Below are 22,491 nucleotides of genomic sequence, written 5' to 3'. Positions count from 1 at the left end.
AGAAAGATACATATTGATGAGAGCTCCTGGATTTCTTCCACCACAAAATCTTTTTGGCATACTCAAGGACAAAAAGCTTTTTTTCAAACCATCTTAGAGGCAAGTGCACACAGTGAAGCTCTTCCTCAGCACTGCTCTGAAGTGCTAGTCTCGAACATGTGACCTAAAGAAGCAACTTTCTAATTCCAAGGGAGTATGTTGACAGTATTTCCTGATACTGAGCTGATACTGTCAGAATGATCTCAGCAGATTCATATAGCATCTACTGCCAGATTCTAAGAGTACATTGCATGGGAGGGGATGAAGATTGTCCTTAAAACTGGAAATGGTGCAGTGGAATTACAACAGTAAACAAGATAGTCACCCAAATCCTTCTAAAAAGTACTTTATTAATTTGGTCTTTATTTTTACACCAGGCAACATTCTGTAAGAAACGTACGTGGTTGCAATACATTTGGCCTCTTTACAAACTAAACATTTAAGTGTGGGCGTGTGTTTGTAAGTAACATTAAATGATGACAAAAAATAGTCAAATATTGTCAAATTGCAACCACTGGCCCACCCTGCCCAAACCCAGCCTGCCCTGTGCCCAAGTTTAACTTTACCATTAGGAAACCTGGTTGCATGCCATAAACACAACCCGAGATCACAAATAGCTTGGCCAATAAAAAAAAACATGAAATGTTTTAACTTTCCTTCATGAACTTAAGCTCAAGTCTCAGAATACAAAGGTTCTATTATAATTCTATTACTGAACAATTCCTACTGGATCTACTTTATAATGCAAGCTAAGAATTACTTCATTTTAAAAAATGCACAAGTGAAATGAAGGCCACAGACAGCTTTAAAAGATCTTTTTGCACAGTCAAGAATTACATGTTGGAATAAAAATCAATTCTTTCATATTTAAAACTGCATCACTTATTAAAATTATATTATCGAAAACCAGCTAACATCCCAGACACCAGTGTTGCATTTCCTCCATCCAATCAAGATACTGATACCAGGATTCAATCAGACTCCTTTTATTAGCTGCTCAAACTGCACCATCTAATTACTATGACAGGAAATTATTTCACCAATTAGACTGTAATGGTGGTATACACTCAGAAGTAAACTGAAATTTTCAATTTTTAAACAATAGAAAGATTTAGTTAGTATCTGGAATGTTAAAAGTGCTGCCACGTTAGGCTTATCATCTGGGATTCTTAAAACCATCAACCAGTCCCAATATTGTGCTTAAACGGGTGAATGTACATTAAACTTAATTTTATTAGTTACACAAGACACAATAAAATGCAATCTTAAAATCTTAAAACCTTAATTACATCCAAGTGAAATCAAAACAAACCCCTCTTCTAAACTCACAAAAGTGAAACATTTAACGTTCGTTTGTAACTAATAAGGAATAAATAGTCAGAAGTCTGCAGAGGAGGACTTGCCTGAGAAACCACGCTGAAATGTTACAAAGCCCAGTATAGGTACTTATAACTTTAGAGATACATTCCAGTATTAGCACTTACAGCTTGATAGACACATTTGCACTGGGTAAGAAATGGAATGGAAGTTAACTGCTACGAAGCATCGAAGCATACAGAAGACCATTAAAACATTTATCTATCTGCAGAATTATTTAAAAAAATGAGCAAAGAGAACACAAGCTGAAAACTGGTAAGACAAACGGTCAAGTAAAAGGCTATTGGGGAGCTTCAATGTTTCAGGCACTGAGCATCACCAGAGTTTATGCAGTTTAACCCTAATTGCTTATTATTTCAGAATATTGACAATTACATCAGCTGACACTGGCTCTCTCGAACTAGGCTGCTGCAAGCAATATAAAAGTGCTCAACTGGACAAGAAAGTTTAATGAATGGAAGTTGAATTCTGTGAGCAAGTTCTGTTGAAAATATGAGTGCACCCTTTGAGTTACACAAGTTACAGCAAATAACATAAATCTGTATTATCAACGTGAATGAAAAATCAGCAATGATGCTGCTAACAGTTATTGATCTACTTGTGATAAAGGCTTGTGGATCATATTTATGTGTGTATCTTGACCTTCCTGAGAGAGATAATGGGATGACTTTAGCAATTAGATGTCAAAGGTTCTTAAGACAGTTGAGTGCTGGCCAGAAAGCAGAAATGCAGGGCTCTTCATTGACATCCATAGTGTTATGTGGCCTCAACACCTAACTATCTTCAATTGGTTACACTATTCATTCAGAGAGGCTGCAATATGATACTGAATCCACCAATCCTAACACTCAAGGTGGGGAAAAGACAGGTTTGGTCAAGGGAACAGAAAAGTCCATTCCATACATGCCTGAATTGGGGTTGAAGATCCAGGGAGTTCATCAAGACGCTAATACCACCCATATCAATGGATGTGTATGAAAACAGGATGGTGGCTTAGAAATGAACTGACCATACATTTGGGTGATTTGGGGAGGGAGACTTTTTTTTTTGAGGAATGGGATTTAGAGAAGAGTTCACCATTAAAAAATACAGAAGAAATTTAAAATCCAGACCAAGAGACAAGCCCTGATTGGAATTAATGGTGCAAACAGTAACTTAATTTGAGACTCAATTTTTCCATGTATAAAGTGAATAAACAACCAGCTAACCGGTTCATCCTCATTTAGACAAGCCAATTAAAATAAAATCACTCCCATCACAATTTTCATGGGGCAAGAAATAATAAAATAAAATTAAGCAGAACTCAGTTACACCTGTAAACAAAGTTATATTCAAGGCACAAAACTTACTGCAGCAAAATTCATATCAGTACATTGAAGGTTACTTACATTTTAAATATATGTTAAATGAATTTGCAGCTTTGTAGCTAATAAAGCCATTTTCAAGCCACCACTTTAACACTTAAAATTCTTACGTAAAGAATGCTAGTTTGTGCAAACATTGAGAATCAGGAGCCATCTATGATTTACATGCAACTTACTTGAACAAACCAACTTTCTCACATATAAAAGAACTTTTTTTGTTAACAAGGACACAAGTGGTTTGACATAATGGCCATCTCATTTTGTTAAGCCACTGTTTTATGCTTGTAAAGGAATCAGACTTAATTTCTCACATGCTCTAAACAACTAAAATGCACATCTAGAAATATGGCTTATCGTGCCCCACATAACTGAATTATGGCGAGTTTTGCCAGCACTAACAACATTTTGCTAATTCTACTCAAGCATATGGGTGATAACTTCAAAACAAAGCTTTTTTGTAAAAATAAAATTAATTAAATAGTACAAATTTTGCATTATCAGGGGATAGAAAGACTGAAGTTTGTGATGCATTTATGGTCTTAAGTCTCTGGTAAAAAGCTGTTAAAAGCAGAAAGCTGATTTTAATTGATGCAGTCCTTCCTCTGGGATCCTCCATACCAAGCAGTTCAAGTAACTGTGAAAGAAAACAAAAAAATATATAAAATGCTGAAAAGCAGTCTAGTCCCATAAAGTATTCCACATTTGTCTGCTCATTCTGTGCAAACGTTTCGGCCCAATAAATCAACGGTCGTAGAAACTCCCAGGTTTAAACTCTATGGCTGGCCCCACATGTTGCTAAGTGGTGTTCTGAAGAATTGACCAGTAGGAAAAAGCCTAAGATGTTTAACAGCTTATTCCCCCAGGCCATGAGACTATTGAACCCCCTGCCTCCACCGAGGTGTCATCATGAATGAAAACAGCATCTGCAGATTTCCTCGTGTTAGCATTACACTGAATACTTTTTGACTTGAGTTGTAAATGCACCAACCTATTATTTGTTAATTTATTTGTGGTAATATTATTTGTGTGCGTGCGAGAGTTATATGTACTGTATTGTGTTGTGCACCTTGGTCCAGAGGAACAATGTTTCATTTGGCAGTACACACTCATATGATTGAATGACAGTAAGTTAGAACTTCAATTTATAGCGTAAGCAAGTTATAATGGGAAACATAACATAGTATCAAGTACAGACATCTTCCAGTGTTGTACATCCAAAAGTTGTTACTCTTGATTAGTAAATGTAAAACTAGTATGATTGCTAAGTTATTGCCTGTGTGTCACTGCTCCTGAAATCACAGGATTACTTTTACATGGTTTAAGTAGTTAATTAGTTAACAGCAGGCAATGTGAGCTTTTCATTACAGGGAATCGTTTATTTTCAAACCACTGTTCATGCAAGACCACTAGTAAGAACACTCACCACTGAAGTGGAAAAAAAAATCCAGAGATTCTAATTTCAAGCCCGTTTTTGCAGGGAGTAAAATTAGATTTTAGTCTGTGACGTTTGTAATTTCCACCATAACAAATATCAAAGTAGCCTCAACCAAATCTATAAAGGAGCATTTGATGGCTTTGGATCTGTACTCACTAGAATTTAGAAGAACGTGGTGAGATCTCGTTTAAACCTATCAAATATTGAAAGGCCTGGCTGGAGTGGATATGGAGAGGAGGTTTCCTATTGTGGGGCGAGTCCAGTACCAGAGGACACATCCTCAGAATAGAACAACATCCATTTAGAACAGAGATGAGAAGAAATCTCTTTAGATGAGGGTGCTGAATCTGTAGAGCTTCACCATCTGAAATGTTGTGTCATCAGTAAATTTATAGATGTTTGAGCTGTGCCTAGCCACACAGTCATGACTGTAGAGAGAGTAGAGCAGTAGGCTAAGCACACATCCTTGAAGTGCACCAGGTCAGCGAGGAAATGTTAGTGCCAATCAGAAGAGACTGAGATTTCCCAAAGAAAAAGTCCAGTTGCAGTGGGAGGTACTGAGGTGTAGTTAATAAACAGCAGGCTGATGCAAGTATTACTATTGTCCAGGTGATCCAAGGCAGAGTGGAGAGCCAGTGAGATTGCAACCACTACAGACCTATTGTGGCAATAGGCAAATTGCAGCAGGTCCACATCCTTGCTTAGACAGCAGTTGGTTCTAGCCATGACTAAGCTCTCAAAGCATTTCAACACAGTCGATGTGAGTGCCGCTGTGCGATAGTCACTGAGGCAGCTCACCCTCCTCTGCTAGGGCACTGGCGCCTTTTGAAGGAGATGGGAATCTCCAACTGCAACAGTGAGAGACTGAAGATGTCCTTGAACACTCCTGCACAGATTTCACAGCACTATCTGGGCCCGATGTCTTGCAAGGGGTCACCTTGAAAAATGTTCTGACGTCAGCCTCCGAGACAAGAGATCACAGGGCAACCGGATGAAACAGAGACTTGAATAGATGTAGTTTCATTGTATCTTCCACAGGATGCATAAAATGCATTGATCTCATCTGGCAGTGAAGCATCACTGCCATTCATTACGTTATGTAGGAAGTAATGCCTGAAAGCCCTGCCAGAGCTGATGTGCATCCTAATCCGTCTCTAACCTCAATCAGAATTGTTTCTTTCCTCTTAAGACAGCCTTCTGTAGGTCACACCTGGACTTACTATGTAGTTCTGGATCACCAATCTTAAATGCCACAGATCTGCCCCTCAGCAGACTATGCTTCCCCCCACAGCTTTTGATTTGGGGATGCCCGCAAAGGCACAAACTTATCCTTACAGGTTATGATGAAGTTGGTGACAAATGTGGCATATTCAATTAGACTCGAAGATGAATTGTTGAGTATTGTCCAATCCACGTCTCAAAGAACTCCTCTGCCTCCCTTGACCATACCTTCTTGTCCTCACCACCACTGCTGCGGTCTTTAATCTGTCTATACACTGGGAATAGAAGTACAGCCAGGTGACCAGACTTTCTAAAGTGTGGGCGTGGGATGGCATGGTCAGCATTCATGATGATGGTGTAACAGTGGTCAAGGGTTGACTCCAAAGGTAATACAATGCTGGCAGCAGCTCAGAGACTTCTTCACACTGGGTACGCAGTTTTATGCCTCCTCATTGCTCCACTCTCCAGAGTTGCCTAACATTCAATGTACACTGCTACCAGGATGATGGAGGAAAACTCCCTCAGCAGATAAGATGGATGAGCAGGAATGGGAGAGAACCACCATCAGGAGTTAATCATAAAGCATACGCCACTTCCCTGCGTGCCTTTGCGGAGAATGATAAAGCCATTGAGCTGCAGCGCTGCATTTGAAATGGCGGGTGTGAGCCACGCTTCCGTGTAGCAAAGTACACAGCAGTCCCCGATGTCCCTCTGGTACAAGATAGAGTGGATGTGGGAAGATGTTTCCTACAGTGGGTGAGTCTAGGACCAGAGGGAAGAGCCTCCAAATAGAAGGGTGTCCATTTAGAACAGAGATGAAGAGGGATTTCTTTACCCAAAGATAGTGAATCTGTGGAATCCATTGCCATGGACGGCTGTAGAGGCCAAGTCACTGAGTATATATAAAGTGGAGATTAATGGGTTCTTGATTAGTCAGGTTGTCAAAGGTTATGAGGAGGTAGTAGAATGGGATTAAGAGGGATATAAATCAGCCATGATAGAATGGCAGAGCAGACTCAATGGGCTGAATGGACTAATTCTGCTCCTATGTCCTATGGTGTTTTGGTCTTATATAATATTTTACTAACAGTTTAAAGGTTATAGGAATTATTTTCCCATGAAAGGGAGAGAACATTTTGCTCAAGACATTTCTACCATTTTCAATATTCTGCTTTTAATTTCTTTTTTAAAAGTTAACATGAAAATTGACTATACAGCAGGAACTATCGGGAAGTAGTTGCCAAGGCCAAATGTGCAGGGAAGCAGAGTAGTCAAGTTCAATTAATAACTCATCCATCTTCACAGACCAATTTCAACATGCTCATTAATTCCGTACGATAACAGCAAAGGACATTAATCTGCTCCGTCAGCTCCCTGATTGCCATGACCAAGCATTAGAGTGGCTGAACAGGATTCTGAAACCAACTAGCTACAGTGCTGGACTAACTCCATGGCTGTGGACACACTTTTGGAACTCTGCAATTCGTGTTCTGTATGCTATTTGTACTTTTTAAAAAACTGCACAATTTGCTCCTTTTTTTACACATTGGGTGTTTGATGGTCTGTGCCATGTGTGTTTTTTTTAAAATGGGTTCTATTGCGTTTCTGTTTTGTGGCTGCTTGCAAGACAAATCTCAAGATTTTATATGGTATGCATACTTCAATAATAAATATACTTTTTTGCTTCTTTGAAACCTTATGCGAAGACAAGTAAGCAGAGCAGACACGCTCAAGATGCTCACCTTCATCTTCACTTCTTAGAAGAGGCCACAATCCTTCAGGTTGTTCTTGATGATGACATCAGTGACTGCATCAAATACAAACTGCACGTTCTTTGTGTCGGTGGCACATGTGAAGTGTGTGTAGATTTCCTTGGTGTCCTTCCGCTTATTAAGGTCTTCAAATTTGGTCTGAATGTAGCCAGCAGCTGCATCATACTCATTTGCTCCTGCAAACAAAGGAAACAATTTAGAGAGTCACATGCATACCTGCAAGGGTCAAGACAGACTCTTAGATGCTTACTCCAATCCCCTAGGTACCACAAGCACAATCCAGACAACCATTACTTATGCTTCATTCAATGCTTGATTTACCGGCTACTGGATCACATGCATCTGAAATTTTCAAAACAAAGCAAATAATTAATAAAATTGCTTTTGATATGGAATGGCTCCTAACCTGGTCCCAAGAAGAAAATATTTCCATCTTTCTGTTTTTTTTAAATTACATTTCTTTCTGTATTGCCTTTCACATGGTCTGGAACCTCAGGAGGAACACAGGAACATTCTCTGTCTTCTTGCTCCAATCCGAGGTTAGTGATGTGAGTGAAGCTATGATTTGAGTTCTGTAAGACGTGGTACACTTGGATTTTCAGAAGGCCTTTGACAAGGTGCCGCATATGAGGCTGCTTAGCAAGATAAGAGCCCATGGAATTACAGGGAAGTTAGTAGCTTGGGAGGAGCATTGGCTGATCAACAGAAAACAGAGAGTGGAAATAAAGGGATCCTATTCTGGCTGGCTGCCGGTTATCAGGGCAGTTCCACAGGAGTTGGTGTTGGAACTGCTGATTTTTATGATATATGTCAATGATTTGGACTACAATGGATTTGTGGCAAAATTTGCAGATGATACAAAGATAGGTGGAGGAGCAGATAATGTTGAGGAAACAGAGAGCCGGCAGAGAGACTAAGATAGTTTTGGGGAATGGGCAAAGAAGTGGCACATGAAATACAATGTTGTAAAGTGTATGGTCATGCACTTTGGTGAAAGAAATAAATGGGCAGACTATTATTTAGACGGGGAGAGAATTCAAAATTCAGAGATGCAAAGGGACCTGTGCAGGATACCCTAAAAGTTAACCTCCAGGTTGAGTCGGTGGTGCAGAAGGCAAATGCAATGTTGGCTTTCATTTCTCGAGGTATAGAATATAAGAGCAGGGATGTGATGTTGAGGCTCTATGAGGCCCCCGTGAGACCACACTTGGAGTATTGTGTGCAGTTTTGGGCTCCTTATTTTAGAAAGGATATACTGACGTTGGAGAGGGTTCGGAGAGGGTTCAGAGAAGATTCACGCGAATGATTCCAGGAATGAAAGGGTTACCATATGAGGAACATTTGGCAGCTCTTGGGCTGTATTCCCTGGAGTTCAGGAAAATGGGGGGGGGGGGGGGGGTGTCTCATAGAAACATTCCAAATGTTAAAAGGCCTGAACAAATTAGATACGGTGAAGTTATTTCCCATGGTAGTGGAGTCTAGGAAAAGAGGGCATGACTTCAGGATTGAAGGACGTCCATTTAGAACAGAGATGTGGAGAAATTACTTTAGTCAGAGGGTGGTAAATTTGTGGAATTTGTTGCCACGAGTGGCCGTGGAGGCCAAGTCATTGGGTGTATTTAAAGCAGAGATAGATAGGTTCTTGTTTAGCCAAGGCATCAAAGGGTATGGGGAGAAGGCAAGGGGAGTGGGGATGACTGGAAGAATTAGATCAGCCCATGATTGAATTGCAGAGCAGACTCAATGGGCCAAATGGCCTACTTTTGCTCCTATATCTTATGGTCTTATGAGTAAGATCTATCTTAGGTAGCTATGAGACCATCAGGAGGAAATAGCTAGGCCTTAATGAAGTCTTTTGCATTCAGATGTGAGATGTCAAAATATTAGGAAAAGCCAATATTGCTTCTTTGTTAACAAAAGGGCAAGCCATAACTACAGGCTACATCAATGGTACAGAAATTATTGGACAAAACCTTATGGGATAGGATTAATTTGAATGGATTAATGGAAGAGCAGGAATGGACAGGGACAGTCAGTATGGTTGAGGGACATCATGCATCACAGATCTGATTGCATTTTTGATAAATGAAGAATGAAGACAACCGGCCATTAGACAATATCTATATGGACTTTAGTAAGGCTTTTGACAAGGTCCCACGTGGTAGGATGGTCGAGAGGCGAAAGGACATGGGATTCAAGGCGAGCTGGCTAACTGGATCAAAAGTTGGTTTGGTGAAGAGAGGCAAAGAGTAATAATGGAAGGATGTTGTTCTGATTGCAATCTGTGACCAGTGATGGACTGTAGGGATTGATGCTGGGACCTTTGTTGTTTGTGATGGATATCAATGACTTGGATACAAAGGAGGTATGATTAATGACTCAAAGGTTGATAGTGAGGTTGGTCATCCAAGACGACAGTAAGATGTAGATCAGATGGAAAGACAGACAGAATCCTGACAAATATAAGATGATGGATTTTGAGTAATAAGGTGTAGAACATCAAACCAGAGCATGAAAACAGGTCTTTACACCCAACTGGTCTACACGGACCAAGATGCTCCATCCAAACCAGTCCCATTTCCCAGCATTTGGCCCATAATCTTGTAAACCCTTCTAATCCATGGGTTGTGCCCAACACTCTCTTAAAATTTGTTACTGTACGTGCCTGATTCACATAGATACCATGCTTTGTGTAAAAATTAGGTTCCCCCTCAAATTCCTTTTAAATCCTTCCCTTCCCACCTTTATGCCGTGCCCTCTAGTTTGTGATAACTCAACTCTGGGGGGGGGGGGGGGGGGAAGATATAACGCATACACCCTATCCATGCCGTCATGACATACACAGTAAATGGTAGGGCAATTAGGAATGTTTGGTTTCAAGTCCACAGTTCCTCAAATGAGGCAACAAAGTTGCATAGGGTGGTGAAAGCAGCAAATGGCATGATCGCCTTCTCAGGTTGAGGCATAGAATATGAGCCTTGCTATCTTCTGCTCCAACTTTACAAAACTCTAGATAGGCCACACTCAGAATAATGTTCATTTCTGTTTACTGCACTGTAAGAAGGATGTGGCAATGCTGAAGAGTGCAGAGAGGTTTCACCAGGATGTCATCCTGACTGGAGCACTTCAACGTTATGAAGAGTTTGAGGCGATTTGGTAGGTCAAAGAAATGGTGATGCTCAAGGTGGCAGTATTCATCATTAAGCACCCCCACCATCCAGGATGTGCCCTCTTCTTTTGGGAGGAGGCTGAAGTCCCACCCTCAATAATTCAGGAACAGCTTCAGATTTCTGAACAGTTCATGACTGCATAAACGCTACCTCATTATTCCCGTCTTGCACTATTGATTTTGTGATTTATAGTAATTTTATTTATTTGCACTGCTGCTGCAAAACAACACATTTCATATTTGATGATTAACCTGTTTCTGACCCAACTGATGTAAATAAAATTATAGCAGGAATAATAGGTCAGACAAAATCTTTTTCCCATTATATGGGTATCAAAACCAAAAAAGCTATCAGAAAATGTGGCGGAATCAGATAAGATCATAACGTTTAAGAGACATTTATACAGGCATTAAAATAGGCATTAAAGTTGGCATGGATATGTTTATAGTAAGTATTAATTATAGAGCATTTTTCATACAGATGATGGAGTTCAAAATGCTAAAAGTACAAACATGAAAAGAAATGACCAATAGTTAGTGTAAAACAAGGTTAAAAAAAAAAGGTTTTCAGCTGGCATTTAAAAGTGTGGACAAAGTCTGCATCCATTATAGCTTTACGTATTGAATTCCACGGTTTAGGAGTGCAGTTTAGAAAAGTTGACCTGCCAATTATTTTTGGGGGGAGATTGTTTTAATTTAAAAGACCAGTGGAAAAAGAGCTGAGAGCTGGAGCAGGATTATAAAATGAAAGCAATTCTGTGATGTACTCTGATGCTCCCCAGACCATTGAGAGCTTTAAAAACAAGAGAACTTAAAAATCAATTCTAAAAGACCCAGGAAGCCAATGCAGAACAGCCAGGATGGGAGTGATATGTTCCCCCATTCTGATTTTGGTTAAAAGTCTAGCAGCTGCATTCTGAATGAGTTGAAATATCTGTTGAGTTAAAGGACCCATATCTTTGTTGTACAGCTGTAGCATTTAAGGTCCTTCATGTGTGATATATAGCATCCTTTAGCTCTATCTATCCTGTGGTTCATTAATCTTCAGACTGAACATATTGTAGCAGCTCAGCAGAATCTGCAGCTGAAGCAGCAGCAGTAAATTAGCCAACACGGAGCCGCAGCTCAGCACACTGCCATTGCTCCCATTAGACGAATGCAGTGAACTGCCAACTGACAGCTATTGTGCTATCTCGTGTTTTGGCCACTGAAGCCTGTGCCAGTTTTATTAAAGCAACACCAAAAACTCACTGTCCACTGCAGCTATTCTTCAGGTTCAGAGAAAGCCACTATAAAATTACAGATGTCCTCCTCCTGTACCCAAACTCTTTCAAATAAAGCTCATATTATTTCTCAGCAGGGCAGACAATATCTGTACAGGAAAATGGACAGTAGACATTTTGAGTTAAGATTTTCACCTGGACTGAGTTGACCAGCATAAAAAGGTGTTGGGGGGGTGGGGGGTTAGAGTAACAGCTGTCAGGGGAAGAAAACATCTTCAAAGCTGACATACTTAAAAGAGACCTTGCATTGGAGTAGCCAAGTGGGGACACAGGAGGCTGCAGATGCTGGAATCTGGAACAACAGTCACAGGTACTATTGCTGCAGTAATCCGTCAGCTTTTCCGTCCACCTTTTTAGATATTGGCTTTTTATTTTCTCCACTATCTTTCTTCAGTGGAAATAAAGGGTCTTGACCAGAAACAATGACTGTCCATAGATGCTGCAGTTCCTCCAGTGTTTTGTGTGTTGCTCTACTTGGAGACTATGTTTACCTGGTCAGCTGCATAATCTCCTGCTGCACCACCAGAATCCTACAATTCTTCTCATTTCAGCCAGCATTTTACAGCCAATCTATTGCCCAAAATGGTGAAATGTGACCATTTATACGTTGAGTATTTGCTATTCTTTTTTAAAGTTTAGCTTTGTCACATGTACATTGAAACATACAGTGAAATGTGTAGTTGGTGTCAAATCAACATTAATTGTGTTGGGAAGCCCCACTACCAGCACCAACATAGCATGCCCACAACTCACTAACTCTAACCATACATCTTTGGAATCTCAGAAGAAACCGGAATACCTGGAGGAAATCCAGGTGGTGATGGGGAGAATGTACAAACACCTTACAGACACTGATGGGAATTCCCCAGTCTTACAGCTAGTGTATACTACCACGCTGCATATCAAAGATTCAAATAACATTAAATGAGCTAAGAAACCATTTTGCCCATATGGACTGCACTGGCTCACGGAAAGAGTCCCACAATGAACCCTCTCCTAAACCTACTAATGCTCCCATTTCATATTGAACTTCCTTCTGAAAGTTATATTTGAATTGACTATTGCCAAATTTTCAAACAACAAATTCCACAGCAAAGGGGCTGAGCATACAAAAATACCAAAACCACTAGTTTGAAAGGAGCCTTGAGAGTGCTATCCAGTGTTAGTTTTCATTCAGAAGTATTTAAGTGAGCAGAAACACCACAGATGAACATTGCTAAGCAAGGATTGATCTCTGAACCTGACCAATTAATACAAGCCAATGTCAAATAGAAGAAAGCAGGTAATTAGAAAGGAACTGCAAGAGGACTGGAGTACAAGAGCAGATGAGACCTCTGGAATATCAGGAATAATTTGTCCTTTCTACCAAGAACTCCCTTGTTACTGAGATAGTGCAATGAAAAATCACTAGACATGCTCCTGAGACGGCAGGCTTATCAGGTAAGGAGTGATGGAGGAAGTGAGCCCTGCAGTCTTTCCAGCTCAGAAAAATGTATGGTGACTCCACTGAACAATTCATAAATTCTGAGTGGGCTCAACAGGATAGATGAAGAAAGTTTCCTCTGAGGAGTCTAGAGATTGGGGTCAAAACAAGGAGTAAGCCATTTAGGAAGAACACTTGGAGAAATTTCTCCAGAGGATAATGAATCTCTGCCTAAGCTGATGGAGGCTGTCTTTATTCTATGTAGAGCTTCAGCACTGAATAGGCCCTTCTGACACTTTGAGCTGAAACGCTCAGCGACCCCCAACAACCCCACTTTAACCCTAATTTATCACAGGACACTTTACAATGACCAATTAACCTATCCAGCAAGTCTTTGGACTGTGGGAGGATAACGCAGAGAAAACACATGCATTCCATGAGAACGTACAGACTCCTTTCAGAGGACGCTGGGGTTGAACTCCGCCACTCTGAGCTGTAATAGCGTTGCATTAACCGCTACGCTACCGTTACACCCAATTATTGATTGCATTTAAAATAGAGAGCAACAGCTTTCCATTCAATAAAGGGGAAAAAAAGGGCTATTGGGATAGGGCAGGAAAATGGTGCTGAGGTAAAAGATACACCACAATCTTGTTGAATGGTGGACTGGTTTGACTAACTCCTGTACTAACACCATTTCCTTTTCACTGAACAGTAGTAAATATTACAGCAAGTAACATAATCCAAGTGAGACAGACAAAGCTAAAGTATTACCTTTATCCACTGTGCATTTCCACACAGAAGCTTACAGCTATATACACATCAACTGAACAACGTGAACGTTAAGCAATTATTACAACAGTGCACTGTATATTGTATTAATACTGGAGGCTTTCCAAAGAGGTTATATGCCATATGACAATGATACTGCTAGTAACTTGCCGCTTTCTTCATAATACAAACTGGTTATGTTACACTCAGCTAACTAATAGCAATTGCATTGTGCAAGAGTGAACTAACCACCCTTTGATCTCCCGGTAATTTTTAATAATGCACATCTTATAGTAGCTGAGTAATGTTGTCCATTATTTATGAATACAGAGAAACAATTTGACAATCGCAGCTGCTGGGACAAAGGTCTCTAATGCAATTCACTGAGATTAAGAATATATTTATGATACAATTCATACAATATAACCACATCTATTTAGCAGTTTTTATATAAAAAATGTACACATGAAAATGTTCTGAGAGAAAAATCGAGACATACAAGGATTATAAAGCATCTGTTGGTGGTATCAACTATAGATATTGTGTCCCAACTGGCTAGATACCTAAGCCAGGGCAGTACGATATGGAGAACAAGCTGTTGCCCATGTAGCAGGCTCCCCTCTCCATGCAGCAAATTAAAAGGAATGGCAGGACTGATACAGTTTTGCACCAGTGGCATCACAGAAGATGCCAGTCAGCGTTGAACTCAATGCAAGACTGCCATAGGGGATCGAGAAATTAGAGTCATAGTTATGCATCAATGCAAGTCCAACCTGTGCACGGTGACCAAGAAATCTTTCCCGTTAACTCCCATTCACTTGTGTTTGGCCCATAAACCTTTTCTATCCAAATTAGTGAAGGTGCCAAGTATCAAAAAAAGGTGGGATGTTGGAGGGAGGACTGCAGATTTGGAAATCAAAACAAATAAATAATGAAATAATGGAAAGTGATGCAGATGTCTGGCATGCCAGGCAGAATCTGGGGAACGAGAAACAGTGAATGCTTAATTAAGGGTGACAACCTTTAATTGCAACAGAGCAAGTCCTTGCGATGACTAGGTTCGGTACGATAGCAAGAGTTTGTAGGAGGTAAAGCTCTGATCAAGTTCTGGGGGGTTGTTAGGTGAGATACACTCCAGAGGTGTGCTGCAGGGAGACCAGGAGAAACAATGGTTTCAAATAAAGACTTGAATTCAATCGCTGATCACAGAGAAATTCTGATGTCACTTTGGGAGATAAAGTGAGCCTTGTGATTCCAACCCCCACCCTCCACTCCTGCGTGCACCCCATCCTCTGAATAGCTTGTGTGCCACGGAACTCTAATTAAATCTATGGAGACCAGGAAGAAGAGTGTAAAGGAATATCAAGGGTTGAAAGTTGGATGAGATCAACCTCAAATGCTGATTGCATACTGAACAAATTTAGGGCATCTGTCTGAGAAAGAAGTCACTTTGTGACTTAAAATTGGCCTCTAAGGTTTGAACAATACTGACCGCAACTCACAAATTATACTTGTCATTATCAGACTTCAGTATTTCAGAACTTTCTGCATTTCCTACAATAAGCTCTGAACTGTATCGGATCAATTCCAAGAACATGGCCATGTCCCTGTTGCTGATCGATCCCGCGGTGAACTGTTCGGGCCTCCTAAGCCTGGAGGGCTCTCTTTTCGTGCAGACTTTGATGCGGATGTTTTCACCTTGGTGGGCTCGGTTCGCTGCCCCGTGCGAGTCATGACTCAGCAAAAATGTTTAATCATACCACTCTGATGTCGTTCTTCCTCTTCACATACGTAACAAGTACTTCACTGTTTCTAAGACGCTTGAGGTGCCATGAGACAAAAGTGGTTTATAAATATAATGCATTTAAAATAAATTATAAATGAGCATACATTGCAAATATGAGGGGGGAAATGGTCAGTCTTTGTTAGCCTACAACCTGATAGTTTCAACATTGGTTTCTCCAACTGCAGGTAATTCCCCCCCCCCCTCCCCCCTTCTCTTCATCTATTCCCCACTCTGGCCTCTTACCTGTTCTTCTCACCTGCCTATCACCACCCCTCCTCCTTCCCTTTTTCCCATGATTCACTCTCCTCACAGATTCTTTCTCCAGCCCTTGGCCTTTTTCACTTATTACCTCCCAGCTTCTTACTTCAACTTCTCTACCCCCCACCCACCTGACTTCATCTATCACCTCACTCTCCCCCCCCCCCCAACCTTTTCATTCTGGTTTCTTCTCCTTTCCTTTCTAATCTTGTTGAAGGGTCTCAGGCTGAAAGGTCAACTGTTTATTTCCATAGATGCTGCTTAACCTGATGAGTTCCTCCTTGGTTTCAAGCATCTGCAGGATGTCTTGTTTAGTCTTTGCTAGGAACACTACTGAGTGAACACACACTGGAAAGCAGGAACGCATACTTGCATTTAGATGATGCCATTCACAATTCCCGAACTGCTGACGCCTTAAAATTTGCACCGTTGAGACTGTGGGAACTCTGAGCATAACATGGGGCACATGGTTTCAGGGCATGATAGACTCCCATTTGCTTTTCTACACATCAATGGTATGGTTAGAAGACTTGGAATTTATATTGTGATAATAGTTTCTATTCCTAAAAGTTAGAAGAATACCCACACCAAATACAAATTAGATGTTACAGACCAACAATAGGGTGCCTCCAATCCACACTAGGGCCACATTTACCTACAAAGAAGCTCCTGTTTATTGAAAATTCAATAAAAGACCTATTAACTGCTGGAATTGTAAGGTTGAGTAAGTCAGGTAAGAGACTCGCTTCAACAGAAGATTATTTTCAAAAGTTCTTGGCATCAGAAGCATCATCTGAGTAATAAAACAGCTCCCTGCAATTCAACCAACTCTGTACAAATTCTGAAATCAGAAACTGCACACTATGAATTTAATTAAATTGCAGGCACTGAAAAAATCTCAAGTTAAAAGTGGTGTTGATTGCAACATTAAGCCATCCAGAATAAAAGTATAGTCAAGGATCTGTGGGAAAGCGGCACAGACAAGGTGAATATCAATGTGCTGTGTTAGCTGTTTGAAGGACATTTATTATGACGGCTGCTGTATGGAGGAGCACGGATGACTGAACACATCAGACTATTTATGCACATTTCTTTAACCAGTTTCAACAGTATACCCAGAATCAAAGCAATCAGAAACATCGATTCTTCTGCCCCCAGGAAAACTCAATGTTTTTGTTAAGCAAGGGTAGTGGTGCTGGTGGTAGCCTGTCCTCTCCAACAATGACAAGAAAATCTGTGTGGGAGAGTTTTTAAATTGGAAAAGCCATTACACTGGGGCACTTTCACTCTCTCGACCTCAGAAGTCCAGGTCCAATGATATGAGTACCCATCAAAACCGGGGTCTTCCCAGTGGGCCACCATGAGTTATTCTGCGCCTCACCATGCTCTTCTCACTTCATGGAGCACTGCAGAACCACCACAAGGTCTAACCTGCCCAGTCCACCAGAGCTGACTATGCTTGTTACGATAGGCATGTCCCGAACTCACTGGGGTGAGGCAAGGATATTAAAGATTATTAAACCAAGTTATAAAGCAGTTCAGCCAAGACCAAACTAAATGGTGCAACAGACTGAACAAACTAATAACTACTCGTCTTCCGGAATTTCAGGCTAGGATTCTGAAGCATTTGTTAGGCCTGGATTAAGCAGCAGTGTATTCACCACATCCTGGGACAACTGAGTGACATACTCTGCTCCAACAAAGTCTGACCTCACATCAATCACTGCCCGCATCCCAGTCGTAGTGACCTTCACTGATTTATTCCACACACACCACGAGCAGTGCTGCTGACAATCTCAATACCGACGGGAACAGCAGTTTGGCTAATTCTCCCTTTTACCATAAAACATAAGAGCAGAACTAGACCATTTTGCCCACTGAGTCTGCTCCGGCATTCCATCGTGGCTGAGCTATCATCCCTCTCAACTCCATTCTCCTGCCCTCTCTCCCCATCATTTTTAATGCCCCAACTAATTGAGAACTTATCAACCTCTGCTTTAAATATACCCAATGGCTTGACCTCCACAACCGACTGTGGTAATAAATTCCACAGATTCACGATCCTTTGGTTAAAGAAATTCCTTCGTATTTCTTCTAAAAGGATATCCTTCTATACTGAGGCTGTGTCGTCCAGTCCACGATAGGAAACATCCTCTCCACGTGCAAAAACTCAACTTCTGCAGCAGGTTTAACCCAAGACCCACATGAAACCAAAGTTAAGGGCATCAGCCTTCCAGTACAAGGGATTTGCATACTTGAAACAAAGCCACCAAGTAGAAACCAATGTGGATGACTAATTTTACAATGTATGTTTCAGATAGAGCAGATGTATCTAGGAATGTTACCACATGCAAAGCTAATTAAATGGTTCATTTGTTTCTGTAATTTGTAAAAGTATGATGCTGGCAAGGTCAGATTTCATTATTTGTTCCTAACTCATCCTTACTCTACTAGCACTGCAAGTCAAATCCATTCTTATCAGGACAATTAACACATTGAGTAAATCTGTACTTACACACGAACAGAGAAAACAAGGGGACCAGAGTTCCTCGTAGGACTTCTGTCAGAAATGGATTTTATGACAAACTGGGCGGTTTCATTGTCACCATATGACCTGGTTCCAATGAGAAAGTCTAGAAAAAGTGGTGGATATAGCACAGTCCATTACAGGCGAAGTCCTTACCACCACTGAGCACATTTACAAGCAGCTCGACTACTAGAAAGCAGCATCCATCATCAAGGACCTCCTCTTCTCACTACCACCAAGCTTAGGAACAGTTACTGCCTACAACTATCAGGCTACTGAACCAGAGTGGATAGCTTCCCTCACCTCAATACTGAACTCATGCCAAAGCCTGTAATCACTTTCAAGGATTTAGATTTTTATTTTAGTATTACTTGCAGCATTTGTACATTGGTTGTTTGTCAGTCTTTGTTATTTATTGTTCTTTCATAAATTCTTTGGTAGTTTATTTTTCTGTAAATGTCAAAAAGAATATGAATCTCAGGGTAGTATATAGTGATGTATATATACTTCAATAATAAATTCACTTTGATCTTTGACTTATATTAGCTTTCAATTCAGCAAATTTAAAACCCCTTACTGCCACTGTAAGATCTGAACTCATCACGACACTGAACTAACCTCAGCATTATTAGGCCAATAAAACAACCACAGGGCCATTATACTCGATAAGAGGCATTCCATTGGTCAGGATCAACCTTGGGTGTTCTGTCCTAACTGTCTATGTTGTTGGTGCAGTGCCATCAACTGATAAGCAGGCCAGGGAGTGAGCTGTTGCCCAAGCTGCTGATGAATTCAGAAGAATAGCAGAAATCAATACAGTTCGGCACTAGTGTCATCGCAGGAGTTGCCAGGCAGTGTTGAACTCAACACAGGACTGCCTTAGGGACTCCAGCTCTGGATTTTGCCTCAGGTTTTACTCCCGAAGCCTTCCCCATGTGCAGCTATAGCCGCAAGAAAGCAAAGGTTTGCAGTCAGAGATTTCCTTCTCTTAGATGAACTCAGGAGCCCCATCTGCCTGAACTCCAGAACCAAAGTAATACACTGAGCCATTTTATACTGCAACCTCAATCAACAATTACAATGGGGAAAGGGGGCAAAAGAAAGTAGGCATAGGAGCTGATTAACACTGTTCGTTAAATTCATCTATCCCCTTCATTCATTACCTTTGAAGAAAACAAAGATATCATCAAATTCAGTTCTGAATTTTCAGATAATAGAATAAACCACATTTCCTCAATCTCCAAGGTTTCTGCTGACATCATCCACGAACTATTGACCTGTAAATGTAATATCTTAAAACAGAAGAGATTTAGCCAATGCAACACACACACAAGATGCTGGAGTAACTCAGCAGATCAGGCAGCATCTATAGAGAGGAATAAAAGATTATAGTTTCGGTCTGAGACTCTTCATTCGGACTTGAGTACTGATGAAGGGTTTCGCGCTGAAACATTTCATTGGTTATTTCTCTCCATAGATGCTGCCTGAGCCACTGAGCATTTTGAAAATGTGTCGTTTTGCTCCATTTGAACTACTTCACCAAGCGTAGTAACTCTAACTGTTCAAACCCTTATGTACTTGTACACTTCAATGAGATCACAATTTAATTATATTCAAGTGAAGGCAAGCTTAACCTCATTGCATAGCTTTGCCCAGCAACTTTTCAAAACCTGCTGAATGCTTCTAACGTTCTTGTTTTTTGCTTCAGATTTCCAGCATTTGCAAATTTCTCTTACAGCCTTCTGGGGGAACTTGTGCAACAGTTGTTTTGAGGCCTGTAGACCTCTTTGGAGGTACAGTGTGCCAAGCAGAATATAGTATTCCAGAATTGCAAAGACAAAATTCTCTATGTGTGAAGAATGATCTTAACATTTAAAATTAAGCCCAATATCAAAAGGAAGATGAGGTGCTATGGTAGTGTAGCAGTTAGTGCGATGCTATCACAGCTTGTGGCATTGGAGTTCAGAGTTCAACCCTGGCATCCTCTGAAAGAAGTCAGATGTCCATCTTCCTCCCACAGTCCAAAGACAAACCGGGTAGGTTAACCGGTCACTGCAAATTGACCCATCGTTAGGTTAATGTTAAATCGGGGGTTGGCAGGCGATACAACTCAAAGGGCCTATTCCATGCTGTATCAATCAGTCAGTAAGCAACTCTGAAATAAAGCCAGAGTAAAAATTTATGCCTGCAGCCTGACAGATGATTAATTTGATGACAGCAACATGTGACTATTACTTGTAATGCATTACAGAGCCCATTATTCTCTGTCACTAAATGCACACATTATATACCTACCTGTATATTCAGGGAAACAGATAGTCAAAGGACTCTTGGTGATCTTCTCTTCAAAGAGATCCTTCTTGTTGAGGAAGAGAATAATTGAAGTTTCGGTGAACCACTTGTTGTTGCAAATACTGTCGAACAGTTTCATGCTCTCATGCATGCGGTTCTGGAAGAGGAAATGGGTACTGTTTTGTTCTGACAACCATTGTCACACAGCATATGACACCCAATGAGCAGTGACAAGCTCAGAATACAACCGCATAGTTTAAGCATCACATTATGCATATTGATGTTTGCATCTGTGACTCCTTGAGGTAATTGCAGATCCAGTACTTAAGATAGTTAAGGCCACAAAACAGAGCACTTTCTATCTCTGTTCCTTGAGGGTCTCGGACAAAGTTACCTGTACTCCACTCAATATGCTAAAGGCGGCGGCATGTCCTGGGGTCAGAGGAATGCACATGCTGGGGGAGGGAGGGAGGAGAGGGGCTTGTTTTGCTGTTGTTTTGTTGCTTGTTGTGTTCTGTGTTGTTCTGCTGAGCATTGTGGCCATGCTCTGTTGGCATCAGAATGTGTGACAATACTTGGGGCTCCAACCAGCACTCTCAGATGTGCTGGTTGTTAACACAAATGTTGCATTTCACTGTATACTTTGAGGTAGATAGATAGATAGATACTTTATTCATCCCCATGGGGAAATTCAACTTTTTTCCAATGTCCCATACACTTGTTGTAGCTTGTGATAAATAAACTAAACTACTGAATCTTGAATGCCCAAGCCACCAACTCTCTCCCAATTCCAGTTTTCACGTGCCACAACACTTACTTGAGCGGCAAAGTGCCGTAGGTTTAGATAGGCTAGAAAATATACCGAAACTTCTCAAATTTACTGCAATTGTCAACCTTCCAGAGAATACTTGGATCCTATCAAATACAAAATATACCCTCCAAGGCACTCAAGATACAAAACCATTTTTTTGTGCAATAAATTGAATCTACTTTTTGCAATATATTTGATATGGCCGTATATGGAGGTGGAGTGGGAATGAGAGAGAGAGCTTACAGAACTGGAATAGGAGGGGAGTATTTGGTCACTGAAATCTTCTCTGCCATTTAATAAAATCAAAGTTGTAAATCCTTGTAAACACTTGTCTCTACAAAGGATTGCAAGGACTGTTGAGAGGATTCTTTCTTGGAGACATTTATCAGGAGTGCTGCGCATGGAGGGTAATCCATCCAACAATCTCTCTGACCACATGCCCCCATCATCAGGGAGGTGGTACTGTAGCATTGGGACAAAACTGTTCGGATGGGAAACAGCTTTTTGCCCAAAACTGCAAGACCACTGAACCCCGTCTCCACCCAGGTCTGACTACATATGAAGCACCAGTAGCATTATACTGTTTACCTTTTAACTTGTGTCATATGTGCATGCTCTTATTTTTCAGCTTTGTGAGAGTTATATGTACTGTGTTGAGCACGTTGGTCCAAACGAACATCGGCCTGTTTGGCAATATGACAATAAACTTGACCTTGAACACTTACACTCTCACTCTACTCTAATCCTGTGGTTTACCAACTCAGATTTGCAAGACCCCAAGTTCCAATTTTTAAAGAGAATTGAATGCAAGGCTCAAGAACAACCCCTTCCAGGCTGGTGCTTGGGTTTGGCATTGAACCTGCACCTAGTGGATTTGGGCAAATTTCCAAAATTCATTGGCCACGATGAATACAAATTTTGATGTTACTTCCATTAAGATCATAGCACCACCCTGGTTTATCC

At 40.8% G+C, this 22,491-nt stretch overlaps 1 protein-coding gene across 2 annotated transcripts in view; it reads right to left on the bottom strand.

The window, feature by feature from the left end:
• Nucleotides 1-369: 369 nt before the first annotated feature.
• The window catches only part of LOC140742084 (guanine nucleotide-binding protein G(i) subunit alpha-2), a 338,259-nt gene continuing 316,137 nt past the window's right edge, over nt 370-22,491 (bottom strand). For both annotated transcript variants that reach the window (XM_073072911.1, XM_073072912.1), the window contains exons 7-9: nt 20,721-20,874; nt 7,179-7,384; nt 370-3,414 (exon numbers count right to left, since the gene is read on the bottom strand). In XM_073072911.1, coding sequence (XP_072929012.1) covers nt 7,194-7,384; nt 20,721-20,874 — 345 coding nt within the window. In that variant the 3' untranslated portion in view covers nt 370-3,414; nt 7,179-7,193. The remainder of the gene's footprint in view (nt 3,415-7,178; nt 7,385-20,720; nt 20,875-22,491) is intronic.

Source organism: Hemitrygon akajei, chromosome 19 (genome assembly GCF_048418815.1).
Source record: "Hemitrygon akajei chromosome 19, sHemAka1.3, whole genome shotgun sequence".
Taxonomy (NCBI): domain Eukaryota; kingdom Metazoa; phylum Chordata; class Chondrichthyes; order Myliobatiformes; family Dasyatidae; genus Hemitrygon; species Hemitrygon akajei.
The sequence above is the reverse complement of the archived record's forward strand: the minus strand, read 5'-3'. Positions and strand labels throughout refer to the sequence as shown.